The sequence below is a fragment of the Peromyscus maniculatus genome, chromosome X (genome assembly GCF_049852395.1).
Source record: "Peromyscus maniculatus bairdii isolate BWxNUB_F1_BW_parent chromosome X, HU_Pman_BW_mat_3.1, whole genome shotgun sequence".
Lineage (NCBI taxonomy): Eukaryota > Metazoa > Chordata > Mammalia > Rodentia > Cricetidae > Peromyscus > Peromyscus maniculatus.
The window spans coordinates 39897221-39923548 of NC_134875.1; the positions used below are offsets into that span (position 1 = coordinate 39897221).

Genomic DNA, 26328 nt, shown 5'->3' on the forward strand with positions numbered 1-26328 from the left:
AGTCAATTTTAAATTCTAAATAAAGCAAAACCAGCCACACTATGGAATTTTTTGAAGAAACTAAGTCCTTTTGTTAAGAAAGTTATAATATTGCACAGAACTTAGAAAATGTGAAAATTATTCATACAAACATTGAGTCCTTCAACATATTTTTCTTGTAAGAAAAACATAAAATGCTGAAAGTACTTGAAAAAAAAGCAGATATTTATTTTAAGAAAAAAAAACACTTAAAAAGATAAAGGTACAAATTTTCCCTTTTATTATATAAAACTATTTTGTCTGAAGTAATTCCAACATTCTTGATGGTAAAACCTAACAATTGTTTTTAAGAAGCAGCAGAAATGGCCATCATCACCATTATTTAATGCATACCTGTAAGTTTAGTCCAGCATAAAAATGGAGACAAAATAAACAACTTTTGAATGCTAAATAATCTTGCAAAAAGTAGACGTTGACATTCAAAGGAATGGACCTGTGCCCTTATCTTGCACCAATCACAAAAATAAACCCCAGATGGATTAAAGACCTAAGCATAAGATCCAGGATAATAAAATTCCTAGATGGAAATGTAGAGAAAGCCCTCTTTGATATTGTTGACATTGGCATTGATTTTGATATAACATTAAAAGCTCAGGCAACAGTTAACAAAAATAAACTAGTTGGGACTACACTACAAACTTCTGTATGGGAGCTAGAGAGATGGCTCAGTGGTTAAAAGCACTTACAGAGGAGACAGGCTTGGTTGCCAGTATCCATATGTTTGCTTATTAACATCTGCAGCTCCAGTTCCATGGGATCCAAGGCCTTCTTCAAGCCTCTAAGGACACTGGGCATTCATGTGGTGCACATACATGCATGCAAACAAAATACTCATATACATAAAATAAAAAGAAATAAATCCTTTTGAAAAACGCTTTTGTGTGACAAAGCAGTTAACAAAATGAAAAGACAGATTGACAGAGTGTTTAAAGCCAAAGGATAAGTTTTAGAAAAGATGTAGATATTATAAGTAAACCCGTGTATTACACTATGTGACTCAGAAATCCTTGTGTTTGGCATATGAGGAAATGAAATGTACAACTTATCTTTTACACCCATGTTCATTATAGCATCATTCACAATAGCCAAGAGATGAAAAACTACCTTTTATATAATGAACAAATGAATTGTTACATATAAAAATCAGTGGAATAGTGTCCAGTCTTTTTAAAACGGACACAGCCATTTGCCACAACATTGGATGAATCAGGAGACATTTTGTTAAGTGAAGTGAGACAAATGTCATTCTACCTATGGGATCTAAGGAAAAAAACCAACCAACCAACCAACCTCAGAGGCGAAAAGTAGTAAGCATGGGCAGGGAGTAAGAAGAAATGGGGAGAAGTAGGTCATGGGGTGCAAATTTATACTTAGGTAGTTTGCAAAGTTCTAGAGATGTGAAATGCAGCTTGAGAATAGTAGTTAATAAGGTAGTGTTTGATTAAAATTTGCTGAGAGAGTATATTTTAGGAGCTTAAAGATGACAAATATGGAAGGTGATGGAAATGTTCATTTATTTGAGTAATAGTAATTGTTTCACTATGTCCACATGTACTAAAACACCATGATATATACCTTAAATGTATACCATAAAAGATAGAAATAGATGTTAGAAGAGAATATATTCATATACCTATAAAAGTTATACAATACTTTAAAAAATATTTATTTACTTATGTATAAGAGTGTTTTGTCTACACGTACATTTTCACACCATAAGAAGGCACTGAATTCTATGGGACGACAGTTATAGATGGTTGTGAGCCACACTTTGGGTGCTGGGAATTGAACTCAGGACTTCTGGAAGAACAGCCAATGCTCTTAACCACTGAGCCATCTCTCTAGCCCCAAGTTATACAAGATTTTAAAAAATCAATAAAGGACTATAAAAAGTAATTTATAAATAAAAACTAAAATAACAATATCTTTTATTTGTATTAGTAGTGGCCACTTCAGAGATCCAATGAAAAACATTCCCCATAAAATAACTGCAAAGCATAAATATTTAGTAATAATCTCAGCTACAACTCATAGGACCTATGTGAACCTAACATTTAAATTCTCAGAAGTAAGGCAGAATACTTACATTACATGCCATGATCTAATTACCAGACTAAAACTGCCGGTCAAACATAAATTCTCCCTAGATCATTGTATAGATTCTGTAGCTTTCTCTTAAGTTTAGGAAAATGCCTGCTGTTTAATCTCATCTTTCACTGCTGTGCAGTAGAGCATGCAAATCCGAAACATATTCATGAAGCTATAAGGGAAAAAAGTTAATGATTTTTGCTGTCAAGGGAAAAATAAAGAGGATTAGAAGAGGTGGGCAGAAGCCAAGTTAAAAGTTTGATGTGTGAAGCAATTGCTGCATGTGCTGTATTGCATTGTGTTGTGTTGTATGGGTGTGAATGTGCCGCAAACTACTTCCTGAAGCTTTCCAAGAGAACTGACACCTGTATAAGTTATTTGTGGAAGGAGAGCTGGAGATTTTATGAGACCAACTGCCTATTGTAGCAGCCAGAGTGAGAAGTGAAAGACCACAATGGATGGCAGTGGAATTGAAAGAATGGACTGTGGAATATTTAGGTTAAGTTTGAAAACACTCAGTGGCCAACTGGACTAGAAGAATTTTGAAATTCACAGCATGGAAATGCCACCAAGGTTGTCCTCTTGTTTCTGTCAGAATGCAACCTATTTTTCCATACTCACATCAAATGTGATGCTCTCTGATCAGCCAGATGGTCCAAGAGGGTCTCTTGGCTTCTGACTTGTTTAATACATTTATTGCATGACTTTTATCTTCACCTTGAAGTAATTTGAGCTTGTTGATACCTATGACATTGTTAATTGAACTGTTTCAGAGCATGAATGACTTAACAAATGCATTTTATGTCATTTATAGTATATAATGTGGGAGTTTGTACACAGTTGGTGAGCAATAAATACAGAAATTGGAGCACTGATGCAGTCATTTGTTGCTAGTGATTTTGCTTGGATAGACATTTTAAGGTGGTTTTCATGTATTTCTTAGAATCAGCTGTCACTATAATTAAGAAACTAGATGTTGACAATCTTAAGAAGTGATGTGAGATAATTTAAATTCTAGAAATAGCTCAGATTTGTTTTTGTTTGTTTGTGTGTGTGTTTTGTTTTCAATTCTTTTTCACAGATATTTTAACTGGTATAATATGTAGTCCCTTCTTCCCCTCCCATGTTTCTGTGTTAGAACTAGACTGTTTTATCTACTTAGATCTGATTCCAGGATGCCTGCCTGCCTCAGACAGTAGAGTTACCTCACATAATCTATAAATACAATTTAAGTAACTTATCTAAATTGCAAATTCTCACAAAACTTTTAGTGTAAGGGAAATTTATATTTTTATATTAATTTTCTAATTTTTCAGGTTCCTAATTTCCTGTTCAGATTGAGCTTGTGAGTTTAATTGCTTTATACATAAGATTTGATTTAATTTTTGTATCAACCTATTAAGGATCAGTAGTTAGTTCCTCCACTTTAATTTAGAGTCCTGTTTTGTGATTTTTTTTTATGTTTATGGACCTTTTCCACAAGGCTAGTATATTGTAACAATTGGACAAGCTTTTAATAGTTCTTTGATTTTCTTTTATTTTTCAGGTTTTTATTTTTTTATTTTTTATTTTTTATTTATTTATTTATTTATTTTTGGTTTTTCGAGACAGGGTTTCTCTCTGTAGTTTTGGAGCCTGTCCTGGAACTCCCTTTGTAAACCAGGCTGGCCTTGAACTCAGAGAGATCTGCCTGCCTCTGAACTCAGTGAGATCCGCTTGCCTTTGCCTCCGGAGTGCTGGGATTAAAGGCATGTGCCACCTCCACCCGGCTTTCCTTTGATTTTCATCTGAGAAAATTTATAATGAGTGAAACAACTATGTTAGTAATCCTTTTGTAATAGTATATGATGTCAGATGAACACAGAGCTAGGAATGAAGTCATGTGATATTTTAAAATATTCAGCATTTATTATTTTCAAAGTGTGCACACCTGTAAAATATGAAAGCTGGAAATATTAGCCCCTCCTTTTGAGTTATAATCTAGACTCATACCTATAAGTACATGGTGGGCACTAAATACAAACATATTTGGTTAACTTATTGAAAATTAATTTAATAAAGTTATTACTTACCAAAGATCTGGCCTATTACTTTTTCATGATTTATATTTCTAAACTGGAGTGAAGACATTTTTGTGCTTTTGATTTTAAGTCAAGCATTCTCCTAGAAGAGGGATACAGACAGAGGATATAACCTAAAATACTGAGGCCATTTGCTTTTCATACAGTTGGCTCATTTTCCTTTAGAAATCATGTGAATTTTGGTTATATTTTAGTATTGCCCCAAGATCTTACAATAGATCCAAATTATTATATATTCCCATCACTGAAAGGCTATATATTTTTATACAAATGGCATGTACATTTTAATAATGTTGCATGTTTTATCATCTAGAGGAATTTTCCAGGACAAGCAAAGTTTTTCTGTTCCTAGGGAGAAAAAAGATGATACTAGATATCTCTTTTTCTACCACATCTTATGTTATTCATAATTTGAATCATATTCTTACATTCATCTTATACATTTCATCCACAGCCATCCTGTTAATCTTTGCCTGTGTGTTGATAATGTCATATATCAGATCTAAACCTTTTTCCTGAATCTCAGGCTAAAAGTTTATTATTCCCACTTTCTGTCATTTGGGATGGTAGACTGCATGCATTATGTAACACATATTTATTGTTTATCATTACCGTATTATGTAACACATGGAGAAAGTATATATGCAAAGTAACAAAATAGCCAAAGATAATGTTTATTAAGGCCTTAGTGTATGTTCTTTCTAGTCTTTTGATGCACTTTTGAATGCCAACAAGTTATAAGGATGGAATGGGGTCTCAAGCCCTACTTCTTACTACCTGTGTAAACTATGGAAGGTGCTTTCACTTCTCAAATTCTGTTTCATCTCTAAACTAATATCACACTGTATAGGATATATGTATGTGTATATATGTATGTAGACATGCATACTTATACATATATGTGTGGGGACTAAATGAAATATATCTAAGACAGTTAAATTCCTGGAATGTAGTGAATGTTTAGTAGGAACACTGTTTGATTACACGGTGTATTGTGCCTTTATCTCTTTCCTAGTTATATCATGAAAATGTTTACATGTCAATAAAGACTTGAAGTACACAAAATAGTTGTAAACTATTACATGGTACAGATAATTTTAATACTAATTGTTACATTTTGAAGTGTTACTGGTTTCAGCTGTCATAATTTCTCATTTTGCTTTTCTTCTATTATTGATTTTGTTATGCACTGTAATACCTATAGCTATGGCTTGCACATGATTAGCTGCTCAACTAATATTTGCCAAATGAAAAAGTAAATGAATTAAGTGTAATTTATCATGAACAAAGCATGGAATCTGACTTCACGAAGGCATTATTTATGAATACCATCACAACAAATTATGTGAGAAAGCCAAACACTAAAAATTATGGTTGTGTGGAGAGGCAAAAAGCAACTTAAAACCTGAAGTATGTAAATTGTTTTCTCTTCTGCTTTCTCTTTTTCAATTTGACTGGTTCACAAAATGTGAACTCATGGGAAACATTTCCTTGAAAGCTATTAAAGTGAGTGTAACTTTACTTTCATACTCATTCCTAGCCAATAAAGATGCCCTTTTCTGTTTTGTTGAAAGGAAGTGCATTGTTGTACATAATTTTGAGTGTTGCAATGTTCCCTGAATATATGTTTAATCTAGGTAGATGAAATTTATGTGACCTTACATTATTTGGGAGCATTGGACTAGGAAGTAATTTTGCAGGCTAAATACATCCACAGGATCTAATTATGGTTGGGATTCTTTGACACGGATAAATTCTTGCTTAGAAGATCTTCTTGGTTGCATTTTCTTGGCCACATTGAGTAAGAGACTTAAGGCCCTGCATGAAGGCTGATCTGTGTCGAGGAATGGCAATGTCAAACAGTGAAGTGAACTAACATCGTTGTTTGTTGCTTATGTTCCTATCCATTACATGAAGCTAATAATCCTCATATCACAAGTATAAAATAAATTAGTACTTATGAACCAACTATGGGGTGAGGAAGAACACACTGGCATGTGTCATTTTGATGAACTATTTTTTTTTTTTTTTTGGTTTTTCGAGACAGGGTTTCTCTGTGTAGCTTTGCGCCTTTCCTGGAACTCACTTGGTAGCCCAGGCTGGCCTCGAACTCACAGAGATCCACTTGGCTCTGCCTCCCGAGTGCTGGGATTAAAGGCGTGCGCCACCACCGCCCGGCTTGATGAACTATTTTTATAGCATAGAGTAATAGAATAAAAACAATAGAGGTGCAAAATTCTCGACCTAGCAAGTTTGTCTAGAAAATGGACTTGGTAAAATCAAATATTTGACATAGATGGATTGCTTCTTGCTTTAAAAACTATCTACCTTTTCTGTCTAAACCATGTGTCAGTTACCTATGCTCTTTCAATTTCAAATTAACCTTCTTACTTTCTTGCTTTAAGAAAAGGCCCTGGGCCCTTTTAAATGATCCTTTTCTTTACCACTTAGCCACCGAAGTTGTGTCAATAGATGTACTGGAAAGTTAGGTCAGGAAGGAGTGGTTTGTTTTCTGATGTCTGTTTTCTCAGCAGCCTTTTCCTTGGACATCTTCAGTGGTGTTTATCTTCTCCATCCAGTAGTCAGTAGTTTTTTCCTCATGTCCATTGCAGCAGATTTATTGCAGAGTACTTCTGGTAGGATATTGTCTAGGAGTTCCCAATGTTACAGATCATAAATTTCAGGGAATTCTACTGCATAAACAACACAAACTTCTATGCCCTTCATTGAACCAGATGTTTGTCCTCGCCAGTCAAGTATAGGTACCATCCTGCATGGAAGATGCTTCTTTGGTCATTTAATCTAAGTCTTAAGGGGGCTCATTGCATCTGGTAGCTATAACTCTTGTACTTCGAACTCACTTTATGTACTACTAATCAGTTTATCATGACTCCATTCTCATGCCATTCCAGTCCTTTGATATTGTGGGTTTTTTTTAAACTTTCAAAAATTAGGCTAAGAGAGGTTAAGCCAATTTATTGTGTTTGTAGTTGAGCTAGATCAAAATAACTCATTTCAAGTCTCTTTTAAGGTGATGTCTTACAATCCCAGAAAGATAAGCATTTCTCTCTGTTGGGTCTCTATGTGTTGTGTCTTTGTCTTTCGTCTCTGTCTCCATGTCTACTGCCTTTAATACTAAGAACTTTACTGTTCTTATTCTTTTCAGTCTGTCTCAGTCTTTATAAACTTGGTTTCCTCTTTTTTATTAAGTTGGTTATTAGTCCCAGCTTTGCTGATAGCAAACTATCATTTGACTTTCATGGGTCTCAACTTCCTTGTTGGCACCATAGAGCTATAAAAGATGATAAATTAATGAAATGACAAATATAAATGTGTTTTGTAATTAATAGGGTGCTATAGAGAGGCAAGATGATATTACTTGTGTTTATTACATAGATGGTTTCCCCTTTTATGTGCTTAATATTTTAATTGCCATTTATTTTAAAAGCCTTGAGGTACACTTAAGGATGCTTATAGCCTAATAAAACTTATTAAAATACATAGGATTATTAGGTGGCATTGAATGTACTGGGTGCTAAAATAGGTGAGAAAATCAGACTAAAGCAAACCCCATAATTAGAATTTAATTATGGCCTCAGGATCCATGGTTTAGTTCCAAGAAAAGCCACCTGATCTTGAAGTATCTAAGCTGTCATTTGCTAAATGGCTGTGATGTTCATGGGACTTGTGTTAGGCACTTTACATATATTATAAACACTAACCTTTATATTTGTTTTATAATCATTTTATTATCTTGGAATTATTTTCAAAATATTTAGCTTGTAGACAGATTTGTGTCTTCACATAGAAAATTTAGTTTTTAATGTAGCTTTTCAAATTTATACTACTTGTACATATTAATGGACACTTGTATTCAAAAATGGTTTAAATTTTGTTTTACTTCAGAACAAGAGTAAATGCAAAGACTTTATGATAGTCTGTATACCATAAAAATTAAATTATACTTGCCATAAGATGAAGAATATTCTAGAGGATGACATGCTTGGTTGTACATAGAATAAATGGAGCATGCAATTTAAATTAGTGATTATTATTTGAACCAAAGTGTCCTGTTAAATGAAAGGATGTCCACATTATCTTAGAGAGATATGAATCCATGCATTATTAGTTTGAAGATAAGATTTAAGCTTCCTTTTTGATGGTAATGCAATATATGAGGATAGCTCCTATTAGAGCAGAGGTTTCTAGCAGATGCTGTGTTTTGCACTGGATATAGAAAGCACAATTTGAATAGATTCTCTATTTTAATGATTACTAGAAGAAAACCCTGATGTATCACACTGATGACTTAATGGATGTTATTGCTTAAGACTAGAGCAGGTACCACTACACTAGTGCAATGCTCTGGCATGCCCAAGAATGCATTTCTGCATTGTTTGCATGGATACTTCAGACCTTCCTATATTTAAAGAAACATAAAAGTTTCTTATAGTATACATAATTGTGAAGTGGAATAACCAGATCTGTGGGTTATTTTTTCTGTTTTGTTGTTTGCAGTCATCATGATTCAGTAAATAAAAACTGAATTAAAAAAATAAGCAGACCTAGGCTACGAGGGATATGGTAATATTAAGGGATGGTTTTGATGAACTCATTGATGTATCCTTTGATTGTATATGAAGACAATATTAACTAGGTGTTCAAATTATTTGCTGCTGTTCTATAAAAATCAATTGTATGCAAAGCCAGTATCCAACAAAAAATGAAATAATTTGACATTTTTACAAGCATAATGAGAATGATGTTTTTCTTTGCATGTCATACATATAGAAACACATTTTGGTGTGAAAACTTTGAACAACAGTGCTTCTTTGAAACATACAAACATACAAAGAAAGCTATCCAAAACCTACACAAAGAGATTCAGTCTTTCCAATGGTCATCATAGAACCTTATGAATCAGAAATACCGTGTCTAGGTGTATCTCTGGAGGAATTTAAAACTAATGCTCGAAAACTAATGCTCAAACAAATGTATGCTCATGTTAAGGCAGCCCTATTCACTATAGCCAACAGGTAAAAATTGGTGATGGGGAGCAAATCTTTCATGAATATAAATTTTATCTGGGGGAATAAATTTAGTTTGCAACAACTTTGGTGGAGTGGCTCCCTAACATTCTGAATATAGTAGATGCCTCAACAGTGTTCACTTAAGTCATTAATTTTATTTCATATGACTGTCAGGTCAAAAAAACAACTACCAACAAAGATGCCCACCCAATAGTTTGGTGTGTGTGGTACTATGTGTGATGATGTTAGGTTGTTCACAAATATTACCAGTTATAGGAGCCATCTATCTCTTTTGACAAGTTGTTTTTATCAGTGGTAAATTATATCCATTTTCTAGTCACAGTTACAGGGATTTTTGTTTTAAAATGTTCAGTTTTAGTATTGATTTAAAACAAAGTAAACAATAAAGTTTCCACTGAGATGACAAATGAAGACAAGTCACAGATGACTGAAAAATGGAAACTTCAAGAAACTCTGTTTTCTGTGCTCAAGGGAATTTATTTTTAATGAGTACATATTGAACATTAGCTTCAGCTCATCAAAACTGAACAAAGACGTAGTTTTTGCCTTTGGAGCTCTCATCCTAAGAAGGGTGATAAGTCACGCTTATCAATAATTCCAAGAATCGGAATGTGCCAAGTTCTTGAACAGAGGACAAAGTGAGTTCATAATAAGGTACCTGTTTGGTTAGCAATACAATATGGAGAAAATAAACTGAAGGGGAAGACCCTCAACCTAATTTAGGTATTGTTGCTCTGTTAGGACCCCTCTACTTCTACCTTTTTCTCTATCAGTAAACTGGATGTCATCTAGATTCCAGCTCTCCTTTATCCCCTCATATATGGAGATAATATACCAGGGACTTATGAATATATGACTTTTGGAGCTAGACTGCTTTGATGCAAATTCTAGGTCCAATATTTATATAGCATGTAACTGTAGTCATATTGCTTTGTTATTCTGTGTCTTAGTTTTGTATTTTAGAAGGAATATTATCAAAACTTACATTATAAGGATATAATAAGGATTAAGTAAATTCAGTGATCAAGTGGGTGAAACACTTTTAATACTATTTGGCACATAGTCAGTGATAAACATTAGCTAATGAGACTTGTATATTCTTTTTCATAAAAATCCCTTTGACTATCTTCCAATACTACTGTCTTATTTTGACCTGATTTAGTCACAGTTGGAATTGTGCCCTGACTAGTGCTGCATCCTCCTTGCTCTCTACTCGCCTCTGACTTGATGCTTTACATGCTCTTGCTTATTTATAAATACACTTCACAGATGTCATCTCTGTGAAGTGTTCTCTGATTTCCTGCCCTAGTACAGTTAAGGCTATCGATGTTCATTTATGTCACCTCGAGCCTAATGCATGTACTTCACATCTCATGTCCCTTTGGCCATTATCACATTGAAATGGGGACCTGAATTTATTCAGTATTGATGTACCAGCCTAAGCACAGCCCCTGGAACAAAGTAGATGTTTATTAAATGCTTCAGTAGCTGAATGAAGGACATCTGCTGTAGGTAGTTGGCTTACAGTCTTCATTAGAATGCTGCAGTGAACACATATGAGGAGAAACAGCTGCACATATGTGGTAAGTGCTGGAAGAGTCTAGAATATGCCATTTGTTTATCTTTAGAGTAACCAAATTATATTTGAAATGTAAGAAAAGGCAGAACTTCTGTGAAAACAGGAGGTCATACATAATCTGTGCAAGGGATTTTTTGGAATTTGTTCTAAAGGTTTACTTGCAGATCCAGTTTTTGAACATTACATATCACATCTATGATGGTGAATTTGTAGCCATCATACAGTAACTACAATTACTGTAGTTAATCTACTTACATAGTTGATGTACCCCCTGGACAGTACCAGCCTGAACCCTAGAGCTATCCAGAAGCAGAGCCTCAGGAAAGATGTGTTAGATTTTTGACCAGAAGCCAGAGCTGTGGAAGAAGTTGAGCTTTGTTGTTTTTGTATGCTTTTTGCAACATCCAGTCTCCCTCTTCTACAGCACTTTCTATTTATTTTTCCCTTCCCTTTCTTCCCTCCATATTGTCACATGTAGTATCGCCTTGCTATATTTCAAATTAATGGCTTTTTTCTTTGTTGTTACATATGTGTGTGTATGTATGTATGTGTGTATGTATTCCTAAATATATAAATATGATTATCTGTGTAGGTGTGTGTGTGTGTGTGTGTGTGTGTGTGTGTGTGTGTGTGTGTGTCATTGCACACTTGTGAAAGTCAAATGACAACTTCTGCAAGTGATTTCACTATGTGTATCCCAGAAATAGAACTCAGGTTATCAGGGTTGGCAGCAAGGGTCCTTACCTACTGAGACCCCTTTCCTTGATTTCTACTATCTTCCAAAGTCCCTTTGTTCTGCTAACATTCTTGTAATAGCACCCTGCCTAATATTGCCAGGGTTATAGAAGTCTTTCTCATAGTCCAGCCAGCTTCAGTCCCTCAGGGCAAAAGCTCTTTGCTATTTGAAGAGACTTGGTTGAACTAATTCACACTAATGTGTGAATAGCTGACAACCCCCTCATCTTGGAAGCTATAGTTATTATAATTTTGACAGGCTTCTGGTTAGCTCACATAAACCTGTAATTGCTGTAATTTCTGGCAGTATAACGGAGCAAACAATGGGGCAGGATGAAGTGAGGTTGGAGGGAGAGGGAGTTTCACACCAGAAGGTATTTTGATACTGCCCAATCCTCGCTTAAAACCATCCCTTAATTTCTCTTCTTGACCTCCTTCCTTACATCGTCACTGTGTATTCTTATGTACAGATTTGCTATATTCAGCAGGTTGTATCATTTTTCCTATTGGATGCATGGCAGTTCTGGTAAGGTGGTGGTGGTAGTAGTTGTAATGGGAAATAGAATTGGATTGAAAAAGAGGCTCCTGAAGGGCATCAAACCTCAGTCTTGGCTTGTGATTTGTTTATCCAGGTCCCCTTTTGGCTACTATATTTCATTGTCCAGAACCTTATTCTTTTAATTGGTAATGTCTGCATTCCTGGCTGGCTGACTCTTCTCTGTGGCTCCTGAGATGGTCTTTCTTAATGACTGGATTCCTAACAGCCTTTATGCTTCTTATACTCTAAACAAGGCTGAAAGGTCTTGTATGCCTAAATTTCCATTTCCCCAATTTTGAGTCCAATGCTAGCAAAACTCAAAGATCACATTATAACACCATCCTTTTTTTTTTTCTTTTAGTGAGCCAACAGGCCTCCCAGTGTTGGCTTTCCCAAACACACACAAGACGATATCTAATGATCTGCATCAGTTAGCCCTCATAGCTGCTGCAACTTCTGCCTTCACTGCCTGGATTCCATTTGTCAATCCAGTTTGCAAACAGGCTCTTTCTCTAGGGAAGTCCAGATGTATTTTATTTTTATATTGTCCATTGTGTTGATATCTTTGCTATTTGTTATCTGCCAGTCTTTGTGAAAGGAGAGGCAAGGAAATGTGGAGATAAAGATCAGAAATTCATTCTTAAACCTAAATAAATCTCTAATTGGATAGAGTTTCATAGGCCTTTAATCAAAAATAGGTATTTATCTGTTTTGAAAGTTGGGATCATGTTAGCATTATGCTCTCCTGTGTTTCAGTTATATTTTTGTTTACTGGGGTATATTCATTGTACATGCTGCTGGGTTTCATAAAGACAGATTCCTTTGAGTATATGATGTGAGTTGACTGTATCCACCCCCATACTCTATCCCCACTGCTTCATGCCTCCTTCCCGTCATCCTGCTAGTCTCCTTCCTTCTTCCAGCCTCCCATTTGCTTGTGTAGTTTACTCTCGACTGCCCTCCATACCATTTGTATTACTGGGTATTGGCGATGTGCAGTAGCTTGCTTGATTGAACCTACTGTTTCATATTTTTGCTCCATCTAGTGGAGCATTGATTGTCAATATTGGATTTCAAAATGTGTTCTTTCATCACCACTGGTTGAAATAAGAATTTAATAGAATCTTAAAATCCACAGAATATGCTTCTATCATTTTTAATTACTAGTCTGTAGAAATGACTAGCTTTAGGAGAGACAACTTCATTTTTTTCAGCATTCACTAGATTAGGTGGTGACAAGCCTATGAAACATTTCTTTACTCTCTAAGCTTTACCAGCTTTATCTTTACTTAGAAAATTGACAATGAGCACTGCTTTTATTCTAGCTAAGCATTTCCATTGCTTAATACAGTTCACTAGTCATTTACCGAGTCCTCCCCACATCCATCATTTCCACGGTCATTTATCTACTGTGCTGAGCATTCTGCGAGTCACAGGGTCTGTCATGCAAGCATCAAAAGGTACCACTTTCAGTGTGCTGCTTGCTATTGTAGTCTTTTATTTATGTCTCGTGACTCATATTTTAGTTTGGGGAGGATAAGATCCCTTTAATGATTTCTTATTTAACTATTAAAATTGAGTTTAGAGTGAAAAGAACCACCTACCTCTGCTGACAGGATTTTTTACCGAATTTATATTTTTATTCAGTTGTTATTTGTGAGGCACTGAGTTAGGTATTATAAAAGCATAAGAAAATCTAACCTCAATTCTTGGGTTATATGAGTAGGATTGTGTGTGTGTGTGTGTGTGTGTGTGTGTGTGTGTATAGAAAGATGGGGAAGGGAGAGAAACAAACAGCTATAATCCAAAGAAATAGGAAATATAATACTCAGGAGGATAGAACCCAGCATCTGGTAAGGGATGTGTGGGAGAGTTTCATGAATACTTAAGTATGACTAGAAGTTTCTTTGGTTGACAGGGAGCATGGAATTCCAAGAGGAATCATCTATGAAACTAATTGGGCACAATAGAATATGGCATGTTTAAAGTGTTTGCCAACAAATTGCTGATTGATAGATGAAAGGAAACCTCAAATTGACACTGGGAAGATATTTCTGGCACAGGTAGAGATTGACTCTTCTACAACTTTTGTCATGCGGCTATAGTATAACTTCCCCATCACTATGTGACAACCTTCTTCAGAGAGGACAGTGTGGTTAGTATTTGTAGTTTGTAGTTTTCCTTAAAATAAACAACTGTGTGTGTGTGTGTGTGTGTGTGTGTGTGTGTGTGTGTGTGTGTGTATTCTTGTTTTCCATTTATCCCAACAGCTGTTACCAAACTGAATGATTTAACATCGTATTCTCACTGGTAGAATGATGGGTACATTAACAACTGCATTGCATATTAGAGGATCAGCTTAACATGAAAATACTTCATAATTAAGAAATTTTTCTGGTTGAGTTTAAACTAGTACTTAACATATCTAGTATTTGGATAGGAAAATTAGGTTGTCAAATAATTGACAAATGAGGATATTTGTACTTGTTTATTAATCTAAAAGGTTTGAGCTTGTGTTTGGAGGATTTTAAACTTAACCAATATCCTAGCACATATGTTCTAACCCCTTTCAGGTTCTTATTTAGGTTAGTAAAATATGTATATTTCATGGTAAACTTTGATTAATTAATATTGCTTAAGCAGTGTGAGTTTTTATCAAATGTATTGCTATGTAGTTAGTTGTATGGTATGAATTTTGTTCCATATATTTTAATAAATAAATAAATAATCTAATAAATAAATAAATAAATAAATAAATAAATAAAATCTAACCTCATCTCTCAGGTTATATGAGTAGGATTTGGTGTGTGTGCATGTTATTTATTTATTAAAATAAATAAATAAGGTCTATTTATTTATTTTACATCCCAGCCACAGTACAGTTTCCCCTCCCTCTTCTCTTTCTAGTCCTGCCCCCATCCTCCCTCTCTGTCCACCATCCCAATCTACTCCTCCTCCATTTTTGTTTAGGAAAGGGCAGGTCTCTCATGAGTATCAACAAAATGTGGCATATCAAGTTTCAGTGAGACTAAGCACTGTATGTATTAAGGCTGGATAAGGTGACCCAGTATGAGGAGTAGGGTCCCAAAAGCCAGTAAAAGAGTCAGAGACAAAAACAAAACAAAACAAAACAAAACAAAACAAAACAAAACAAAACAGCCAGGTGGTGGTGGTGGCGGCTGGCAGTGGCACACGCCTTTAATCCCACCACTTGGGAGGCAGAGCCAGGCGGATCTCTGTGAGTTCAGGCCAGCCTGAGCTACCAAGTGAGTCCCAGGAAAGGCGCAAAGCTACACAGAGAAACCCTGTCTCAAAAAACCAAAAAAAAAAAAAAAAAAAAAAAAAAGTCAGAGACAGCCCCTTGTTCCCACTGTTAGGAGTCCCACAAAAGAATCAAGCTACACAACTATAACATATGTGCAGAGGACCTAGGTCAATCCCATGTAGGCTCCCTGGTTGTCCAGTCTCTGTGAGTCCTTATGAGCCCAGGTTAGTTGATTCTGTGAGTTTTCCTGTGATGTTATTGACCTCTGGCCATCTCCTTTGACCAGATTGATGCCTAGCTCAATTGTCATCAGAGAGGCCAACTGCTGGAAACAGATGCAGACCCACATCAAAACCTTAGGCAGAGTTCGGGAATCCTACAGAACAGGGGCAGAAAGGATCGTAGGACCCATACTATTTTTTAAAAAAGAGATTTATTCACCTATCTTATGCATAAGAATGTTTCATCTCAATACATGTGCACCATATATGTGCCTGATTTACTGGTGGAGGCCAGAAGAGAACATCACCCCTCCCCCCCAGAATTGAAGTTACATATAGTTGTGAGTCACCAGGTGGGTGCTATGAAATGAACCTGGGTCCTCTGCAAGAACAGCCAGTGCTCTTAACCACAGAGCTATCTCTACTGTCCTGAGTTTTGACCTATTTTAAGGATATCTAAGACATTTATGATTTATTTCTTTAGCCTTTGCCTCCTTTCCTATTTTATCCTAATCCAGTGAGCACAGGCAATAGTTATTAGTAGCAGCAAAAAGCATTGTTAGCTACTCCCTCTCATTTGCTCCGTATCTACCATTGTATTGAATGGCAATACTGCTGAGATCTGGTAATACACATGTAGTATGAATTTCTGAGCTGTAGGAATATGAATCATTACTTTTAATATAAATACCCTGACTAACCCTTCTTTATACCAGTGATTTTCAAAATACGTCATCCATAGACTTAAGGACAAAAAACTACAAACAACCTAACTTAACCATGTTCTGAACCATCTTAAATATCAGCAGACAGAAAGTTATCATGAATGTGATAAGATGATGTGATTTAAAAATGGAGTGTAAGGGAATTATACTAGACTTACAGTAGATACTTGTTATGATCAATCACAGATATACAATACTTATTAATGGGCTTTCATTGATAGTTTTTGTACTCACCCCTCTCCCCCATTCCCTTTACAACCTTAATGATCTAGCTAGGAGAATTTCAATAAAATATTCATTCTAATGAAACAATAATGTAAACCTGATCTTTCTTTCCTGTCAGGTCTAAAGGAAATACTGTGGTAGTTACTCTGTTTTCTAGAACATTAAATGGATGAATGGTCTGAATTATTTTGTCTTTTTTTCAGTGTATGATATCATTAAAGTGCAGTTTAAAAACATTATTCTGATGACAAATTAAGCATTTTTTATGTCTTCCTAACTACTAGTCCTTCCTGAAGATTATTTGAGATGTGGCACATTTCCAAAGTTACATACTCCTTTTTTCCTCTGTATTTAATTTTTTCTTACAAATTAGTATAAAGCTCTCAATAAAAAAGAAGGGTATGTGGACAGTTTTTATCTGGGAAATCTTAAGTCAGAGCGCATACACTTTCAAGTATTAGCTACTTTTTAAATTTATTGGCTGCCTCCTCTTAATTAACTTGAACATAAAACCATGATTATGATGAAAAGATTTTTTTTCATTGTTGACATAAATGAAAACATCATGGTTTTTGCCTCATTGAATAAATCTTAGGGTATCATGCATCCATAAACAGGATGAAACAAAGCTTGAATACTTACTGAGTATTTGATATTGGGGGTAATGAGATGTGATTCTATAGGGTGAGAATATTGATATTCACACACCTAAGGACACCTTCTTGCCCTATATTAATTTCCTAGCAAAACAGTTAACCCTTTAAAAAATACCACTCTCTTCTTACAGTCAGATTTTCTTCTTTAACAGCCCAGCCCTGAAGATTTTGAAGCAAGATCAAATAATTCACCCTGTTTCCCATCTCTTTCTGTGGTCCTCATGAATTCCTTTAGTTTCTAGTATGCCTTCAAGGTGAATACTTTTATTTTACTGCAAGTGACAAAACATAGTCATGGTTTCCCCCAACTTAAACAGCTGTTTTCTAAAGGTCAGCTGTTCTGTTGGCATCTTTCACCTATTCTCTAAAATAGGTGACATAGCTAGCAATGAAGGGAACCTCCTAACAGGCCCGTCTCGCCCCCAATTCTGATATTCTCCTTTGAGATTTGAGCATAGTTTAGGAAGTTGTTAAAAGTAGTAGTGTGTACTTTGAAATCTGGGAAAGTGGGTTTCTTGAGCTCACTTGGCCCCATTCCCTGCTCCCTGCCCTTATTGTCACCCTTTTAATCAATTCTGTTTCATATAATGAGCACATGATAAAAGTGATTTTTTATATATTATATGCTAAACATTAGAATAATGCACAGTCCCTCGTAAAAAATTTGGCGATATCACAGAAAAGAGTACAAGATGAGGTAAATCTACAAGGATGGATTTCTCTCAGAAAAAGGAGACTGAGGGGGTAAAATTCCATGCCAGGGGACCTGTAGAGCAAAACCAAGAAAGAACAAAGAAAACTGGGTATGATGGAGAGAATGACAACCTGCTGTGTCTGGGCTGCAACAGCAATAAGCTGAACGAGCCAGCCAGCTACTGTGTAGTGGATCCTTACTGCACTCACTGCCTGATTAATTCTGCTGTTGATCCATCCACTCACTCAACAAATGATTCCTCATAACACAAAGGATAAAATGCAAATCTTTTCACTGTCATGCATTGTCTTCTGCTGTGTGGTCTTTTGTATGCCTTAAAATCCACGTCCCTCAACACTACTACTTTCTTTTCGGCCACTCAGCCGCCGCCGCCAGCTCTAAGGCTGTATTTAGCCTCAGTTGCAGCCGGATTTTCATTCTTCCTCTGCTCTGGTACCCTGGTTCTATGCTACTGAAGCTTCTCTACCATGTTTTTCTGCCTGTTTCCCTCACTCAGTCAGGAGCTTCTTAAGATCAAAAGAACTGTGTCTCATTCACTTGTATATCAGTATCAGTAAGCATAGTATGTAACACAGATAATTCCAAAAGTAAATGAATTTTGAGTACTCACTGAATACTAAAATTTTTATCACATGTCGCTTTATTTAAAAGAATGATTCAGAAATAATATGAATGAAGAATTAAAATGGGAGATGCAGGGAGAACAGTTACATATGTCTTTTTTGAAGTATCTTGTTTGTTTAGACAAACCAATAGGAGGTAGATTCCTGGAAAATTGGTGTAAGAGAAAAAATACAGTATTTAATGACTGGCTAGGATTTATTACAGCCTGTAATGGAGTGGAAAGTGTGAAGGATAATAAAACTTAAGACCATATTGCAAATAATAAGATAGTGATCCTTGCAAAACTAAGGTTATTTTGAGGTAAACATGTTTTGCCGGAATCAGAGCTCCTGGTGCCTGCATTTGTCTCACCCTGCCTCTGCTGGAAGATGAGCTTTCTGCTCCTGTTCAGTTTGTCAGGCTCTGGATTCACTCGGTTCTCATTTTCATATCTGATCAGGAGTTTAGATGTGAAATATAAACTGTTCAACCACACTGACGGTAATTTCTTATCAAGCCAAGGTGTGCAGGACAGGCGTTTGCATTTAAAAAGCTTGTTTCTGTTTCTGGGAGCTACAGTTGAAGTGTTATACCAGGCAGATGCACTGGGGTGCGCTACTGTGTAGTAGCAGAGCCTAGCTGTGCATCACAGCTCTTAACTTTAAAACTCCAGAGAATTTGATGAGAGAGGGATCCACAAGAACATGACAAATGATGAGAGTTCAAACCTTAAGAGAAAAATGGGCTTATTGGTAAGAGACCTTTCTTTTCCTTTATTTACTACTGTTACTTATTCATTAAAATAGCAAGCCTGTTATTTTGAGCTGTGGCTGTGAAGCGGTATATAAAAATCAATTTTATATGTATTGTAGAATTCAGGAGACATATTGGTAACCATGTAAAAATCATAGGGAACGTGTGTACAGCTTGATTTCTTTGTACAAAACCTCTAAGGAATTTTTATTTTACTACAGACTGTGGAATGCATTTATTTATATAGCATAAATGTAATGCAGGTTGAGAAATATGTATTTTTAAAAGTTAAAATAAAGAATAGTGACTTGTGTGGAAATAAATAATTTCACTTAGTCACCAGAAGGTGGCACACCAGATTGTTCTTACATACACAAAGAAAAGGAATAATATTAATAAGAATATAAAATAACATGTATTTAAAGGTATTTTAGTATTTTGTAAGCACAGGAGTAATAGAATTGTATTTGCTTGGCAAGGCTTAATAAGAATGTAATGACAAATGTGAATTTAACCTATTATACTTTTTTATTATTCAACCATAATATTTATGTGTATAGCATTTTTAAAGTAAGCTTTGAAATAGTATTACCATTAAAAAGATGCTATCTTGAATATGTCATTTTCAAAAAGAAATAAAATTCTCTATAACCGTCATTTTTTGTAGAGAGCCCTTCCACTTAAGAGACTGTTTGGATAATGTCTTTGTCAAGGTCTTTTTAAAGATTCTCTTAGACTTTGATTTAGTTATGACTTTAATAATACACTAGTGCTTGTGAAATGATCCAGAATAAAATATCTGAGATGGCTTATTTTGAGGAAAATATTAGGTAAGGCTAATGTTTATTTTGTATAAGCCGATAGCAACATCAATGCAATAAATGCAAATAAATTATGCATTGTGTTGGAGTGCCTCAAACATCTGCCAGCAAATTGTAATTTTTTTTTTTGGGAGAGTTGACTGTCAGTAGCATATACTGCAGTGTTTCTGTAGTAGTCTCTATTTTTAAAACTGCATTCTGGAGGCACTACCAGAAGTATGTCTGTACAATGTTGAGTGTGTGTGTGTGTGTGTGTGTGTGTGTGTGTGTGTGTGTGTGTGTGTGTAGGAACTAGTTAGATGAGAAAATGTCGCAAAAAAACCCACAAATTTTCTGTACAGGAGACTGTACATCTATTTACCTGTTTTTAATTAATTACAAGCAGTGTGGAAATAAGGAAAAAAGGTAGTAAATTATCCTAAAAGAATATTAGTCATATGTTCTCTGAAAGATTATGTCTGTCATTTGCTTTCTGGTCTTTATGGCAAAGCAGTGTGTCAGAAAAGAGCTGACCTTTAAGCATAAAAAGCTAAAAAATGACAATTCATTCCAAAGGCTGAGGGTATATCTACTAAAAAAATGTTTCTTTCTATGCTAATTTGATTAGCTTGGTCTTGTAGATCAGCTGCAAATCAATGTTATACTTAATGCCAGTCTGCATTTTATAGTTTCTTAAACATTAGGAAAGCTTCTAAAAACAAATGGAATCTTATGATTTTCTATGTTACATTTTGTAAAACTAATTTATATAGTATTAAATTGTTCTGTGGACCTTAAGTGTTCAGAATTTACAAATATGGCCTATTAAATAACATTAAATATTTTCAGAGTATGCATTGAAAGATTTGAACCAAATACAATAAAGCCACAATTAACCAGATTTTTTTTTTTTTTTTGCACTCCACTTTCAGGAGACGGAGGCAATTGTCTTTAAAACAAGCCGATTTCAAGGATATATTCAAAAAAGCAGCTTCAGGGTATGTCCAAGGGTCTATATTTTCCTGTACCTGTTTTTTTCTGATAAGAATTTATTTTAATAAGAGACCCTGAGGTATCTGAAGACGTTCAGTTGTCAAATAAACTTCCATTGATATCTAGGGTCTGTTCATTAAGTATTGTGTTAATAATATTTGCATCATTGTATTGTGTTTTACATTTTTCAGTTTCAGTTCACAAACCTAAGTTCTTTTGGCTTTCTTATCATTGCTGTGAGATAAACAAAGACAGTAGCATTTTTCTCTAATTTACAGAAGAGAGAAATAGCACTTGAGGTCATTAAGCTAATGAGTGTCAGAGTGCAACCAGACCATGGGTCTCTTGTTCTGTCCTTTTTTTGCTAATGGATGAAGTTTAAAACAAGTTTTTAACATTTAAACATGTATTGCATAATCAATCTAATTTGTACTATATTTGTTTTCTAACTCCTGTACTTCCCCCCCCCCCTTTTTTTTTTTTTTTTTTTTTTTTTTTTTGCCACTGTGCATCTATCTGTTTGCTTCTGTAAGCTGGGCACCTTGCTTTCTGACTTCTCTGACCGGAAAGGATCTTGTATGTGGAAGGGCAAGATAAGGGCTGTGGATACTGTTTTGACAGTGGTGAGCAGCCAATTCGATGTGCTAAGGGAGTCCAGTGACTGAGAGAGGAAACTGAAAATTACTGTAGCTTGGGTATCCTGGGCAGGGGTTAGTTACCTTGATCTTAAGACAGCCTTTTCTTAAGCCTAGTAGACCTGGTGTGATAATGAGTCTGAGTACTTGTTTAAAATGCAGAGTATGGGTCCCCACCCCCAGAGTTTGACATTTTATTCACCCCAGGTGATTCTTCATACACGAATGTTTGAGAGCATTTGCCTTAAAGGTATAAACGTTTGCTGTGCCTCACTGTTGACTCTCGAGCCAAGGAAAGGACACCTTTCTCTCAGCAGAATCTATGCTCTCTGGAAAAGCACATCAACTAAGCCAGTCGGGACGGGGGCAGGCGAGGGTGAGGAACCAAGGCCAGCAGTTGTGCCCATTTCCGTGTCTATAGCTGAAGCACAGCACAGTGGCTTTTGTGAAGTTTGAAGATGGTGAGGTATTTTAGAAAGGCCTGTGTCTTGAAAAAGGTAAAAGGCAGTGGCAAAATGTCACTAAAAGATGAAAAATAAGTTTTGGTATTTTAATAGCTAAATTTTGCTAGATTTTTTTTAATTTGAAAATATTTTTAAAGAATGTCTAAAATATTAGGCTGTCCAAAGTGCTGTGTGGTTAAAGCTTTGCAACATCCCTGTATTCCTTCTCATTTGGGTTTGTCTGATTAGGCTGAAGGTGACATGCAGTCAGATCACATGTGCTCTTTCGTGTATTTGTAACACTTAGCAAAGTTTTCAGTGCTTACTCATGACAACTAATTTATCATGCAGATTCTCTCAAGGGGGTTTTGACTAAACAGTAAAATATTGGTTTTGATATTTGTGATATATAAGGTATTTATATAACACTATGCACAGTGACTAATACATTAAAGAGTCCTTGGTAGAAAGATGCATTTATTTGATGTGAATGCATGGTCTTAAAAAATAAATTTGCTAATGTTTTCCCTATCATCTACAGGAGCAGATTAAGCTCAGTCTGGCTACTTCAAGTTTTGTTGTTTACAAGATTTTTCATTCTTTACAAATCTGAATCTCAAAAATTTGTAATTCTAAAAACCTCCAAGCATAAATATTTTGGCTTTAATATCTTGCAGTTTCATAGGAACTTAAATTGCTCAGATTCTTTAGGGGAAGACTAATAAAAACGTTCAGCAGTATCTCTAACTTAGATCAAGCTGAAGAAGGAATGGTGACTACTTAATACTAGACAATAGGAAAATGTACTTCATTTTGAAGTGGTATACAGCTTCAGAATGCTGTGAGAAATAACTTATTATTTAAGGCACATATTTGATTTTGAAGACACAAAGTAGTTCTGAATGTATTAGTGACTGTATACAGACTTATAAATGCAAGTTGAAAACCCAAATTTAGATTACCTTTAGCGTATATGTAGGGTCAACCTAGAGGATGCATTCTATTTTTACTCAAAATTGCATTTAATGAATAATAGAACATGAGATAAAGGACAAGAAATGAATTATGCAGTGTCTAAACCTGCTTCTATAATTCAGACCAAACACCATATATTTGTCATATTTCAGCATATTTTTGGTATCCTTTACCTATTTTAGAGTGCTCAAAATCACAAAAGAGAAGAATTATAAATTAGAAAATGAGAAGGCTCTAGAAATAATCACACAAAAAATACAGATATTGACTAAGTTACTCACTCTTTAGGGTTTTCCACAGAAGGCAAATAATGGGAACCACCCCCTTAACTATTGGGCTTCATGTTATAGCAATAGGTCATTAGGTTCAGGTTTGAGATGTAGTTGTTGAAGTTTTTTTTTTTCTTTTTTATACAATTAAATCTTTTATTTATTAGAGACCTGGTCTTGTTACTCTGTAGTCCAGCTAGCCTCAATCAAACTCACAGTCCTCCTGTCTCAGTTGCCCAGGGGTATATGCCCCATACCCAAATGAACTTTTACTTTTTTTTTTGTCTTTTGAGACAAGGTTTCTCTGTGTATCTCCTTGGTGGTCCTGGAGCTCACTCTGTAGACCAGGCTGGCCTCAGACTCAGAGATCTGCCTGCCTCTGTCTCCTGAGTGCTGAGATTAAAGGTGAGCACCACCACTGCCTGGTGAACATTTAATTTTTGATAGTAGTAGTTTTTAATGGGTATATGTATGGGAAATTTACATTTTAATGAACAAGTCTAGAAAGTATTAAAAGAAAACCATAGCATTTTATATGGCAAATTGATATAGTGGTGTGTAATTTAATGAATCATTGGGACCAGCTTTCCATGAAAGGATTTACTGCTGGCAATCCCAAACAGGAAGAGGAAGAGGTAAAATAATAAGGTAGTCTTCTAATCTCAGTTTTAGCCAAAACACCAGTGTTCTCATGGGAATGCACTAGATCTTTGCATTTAAGTATTTATTTTTCAAAGTAGTAGTAGTATTTCATCAATTAAAATTCAAATGTTGAAGCCTTCTGCTATTTGAAAGGCCTTTCAGACACTCAGGTTTTATAAATTACTAGATATTTCTAAAATAGTACAGACTATAGAAAGTGTTGATTATCTTTAATTGGCATACTTTTTGGTATTTTCTTCATTCTATTTTTTTGCTTTGTTTCTATATAAAGTTACCAAAATGAAAACAAAGTCCTGAAATATTGAAAGTGTAAATATTTTTATTCAATAAAGCCATATTCTTAATTGTTCATTCAAATTTACTATACATTTTTATTTTAATTATGGTTGACTCTGGTCGGTATCAAACTCAGAGGACTGAGTATGCTAATGTTCTCTTACTGAGCTACACCCTATCCCACACTGCTCATTTTCAAGTGGCTTTTTATTTTGGATAAGCTTTGAAGTTTATTGTGTTATTTCCCTCAAAGTAATTTAAGGATATCTTTAGGAAGTTGCTAAGAGGTGTTTATCCAGATAAATGATTATTATTTGAGGTGAAAGCACAGCTCTTTCAATAGATTATTTTAGTTATATAACTATATATTTTGGATGATTTTATTTAACATGTACTACTTTTATCCAGATGGTATCTGGGCTGGTAAATTTTTCATCAATGTGACAAATACCTCAGTGAAACAGTTTAATTTCAGAGGTTTCAGTTTAAGGTCAGCTAAATCCTGTATATGTAAGACAAGATAGAATATTATGGTGTTATAAGCATTTGATAGAGACTGCTTACATTACAGTGTCTAAGAGGGGGTAAGAGGCTGAGGACCAAGGTATATCTTCCAGAGCACACCTTAGTGACCCCCTTCCATCATTCATTTATAGTACTACTCACCCCTAGTAAATACATTCTAATTTGGAAGTAAAGCATTTCTGAACAGATGGGAATGTTTTAAAATACTGAAGGGTAGGAAAAAAAGAAAGATATAAATAATATAATTACTTTCAGGAGATAGGCAGCAGGGAAGGTAAGAACTTCTGAACTTACCATTCAACATTTAATCTTTTTTAGCTTTAGCAGCAGAGTAAATAGAGTCAGAATCTGTGGGTTCTTTGGTTCCTCAACAATTGGAACTTTCTTCTTTGCTTAATATAGTCCCTGGGTATCTTTGTCAGCCCACTCCAACTCCTGTCTTAGCCCTATAGCTTCTTTGACATGTTCTAGGAATTAATTAGTAGGACTTCCAATTATAAATATTTTATGTAAAAATCAGGACGCTCTTTCCATTCCCCTTACAGTCATTACCTTCCTTGCCAATGATTTTGTTCTTTGGTTTCTTATGTCACGTGTCATATATATATATATATATGTTGATTTTTCCAGACAAGCTTCTCAAGACAGCCTTGACTGTCCTGGAACTCGCTCTGTAGACCAGGCTGGCCTCTAACCCTGAGATCTGTCTTCCTCTGCCTCTGTGGTGCTGGGATTAAAGGTGTGCCCCACCACCATACTAGCTCTTTACATTGCTGTTCTACCATGGCATAACATACTACTCACAGCCACTGGGGCCACTGGGGCTATTAAAGAATCCTGCCCCTCATATTACTTATGCTATATGGAGTAAGGGATTTTTCTGTACTTGCATATGAATATGAACACAAGATAATGGTTCTCTGTCAGGAGTAGTCATAGCCGTAGTTGTGTATGTCTCTATAGATCTGTTGTGGAACCGTATGTAGTTCTGCTAGAAAATTTCCAGTGTAGTATCTATGAGAAACATTTGAGATGTGTTACAACAAGGGTGTGTATGTGAATTATCTATGAAGAGATTTATTAAGTATTTTGTATTCAAGTTCACAAAACAAATTGATACAGAAGTACATATAATCTTACTGTGTGTGAAAGATACATGCACACATGTATTTAACTACAAGTGTGAAGAGTTATTTCCCCAAAGAATTTTGATGTGCTGTTCCCATTGTGATTTTTTTTCCTTTCTTGGCCAGATCTCAGATTTGGTTGCTATCTACACACTTTTACTAATTAATTGGTAGAACATAAATGGCATATGTAGCTTAGCATGATCTATAACAGTCCTGTCAGAACAACATGAATAACATTGGTAGTCTTGATTGGTCTAAAGAGATAGTGTCAAGACGGGCAATCACATCATGCCTGCTTGCATACACTGTATCTACTGCTGTTAGTCTTTAGCTGTAACTACCACA

At 35.3% G+C, this 26328-nt stretch overlaps 1 protein-coding gene across 5 annotated transcripts in view; it reads left to right on the plus strand.

The window, feature by feature from the left end:
- Klhl13 (kelch like family member 13) overlaps nucleotides 1–26328 on the plus strand; it is a 153920-nt gene that overhangs the window by 68328 nt on the left and 59264 nt on the right. For 2 of the 5 annotated variants that reach the window (XM_015986478.3, XM_076562538.1), the window contains exon 3: nucleotides 21007–21072. The exons of 2 other annotated variants lie outside the window; for them this stretch is intronic. In XM_015986478.3, coding sequence (XP_015841964.1) covers nucleotides 21007–21072 — 66 coding nt within the window. Of the gene's footprint in view, nucleotides 1–19159; nucleotides 19274–21006; nucleotides 21073–26328 lie in introns of those variants that run through there. One more of the 5 variants, XM_006992967.4, reaches the window with a different exon arrangement.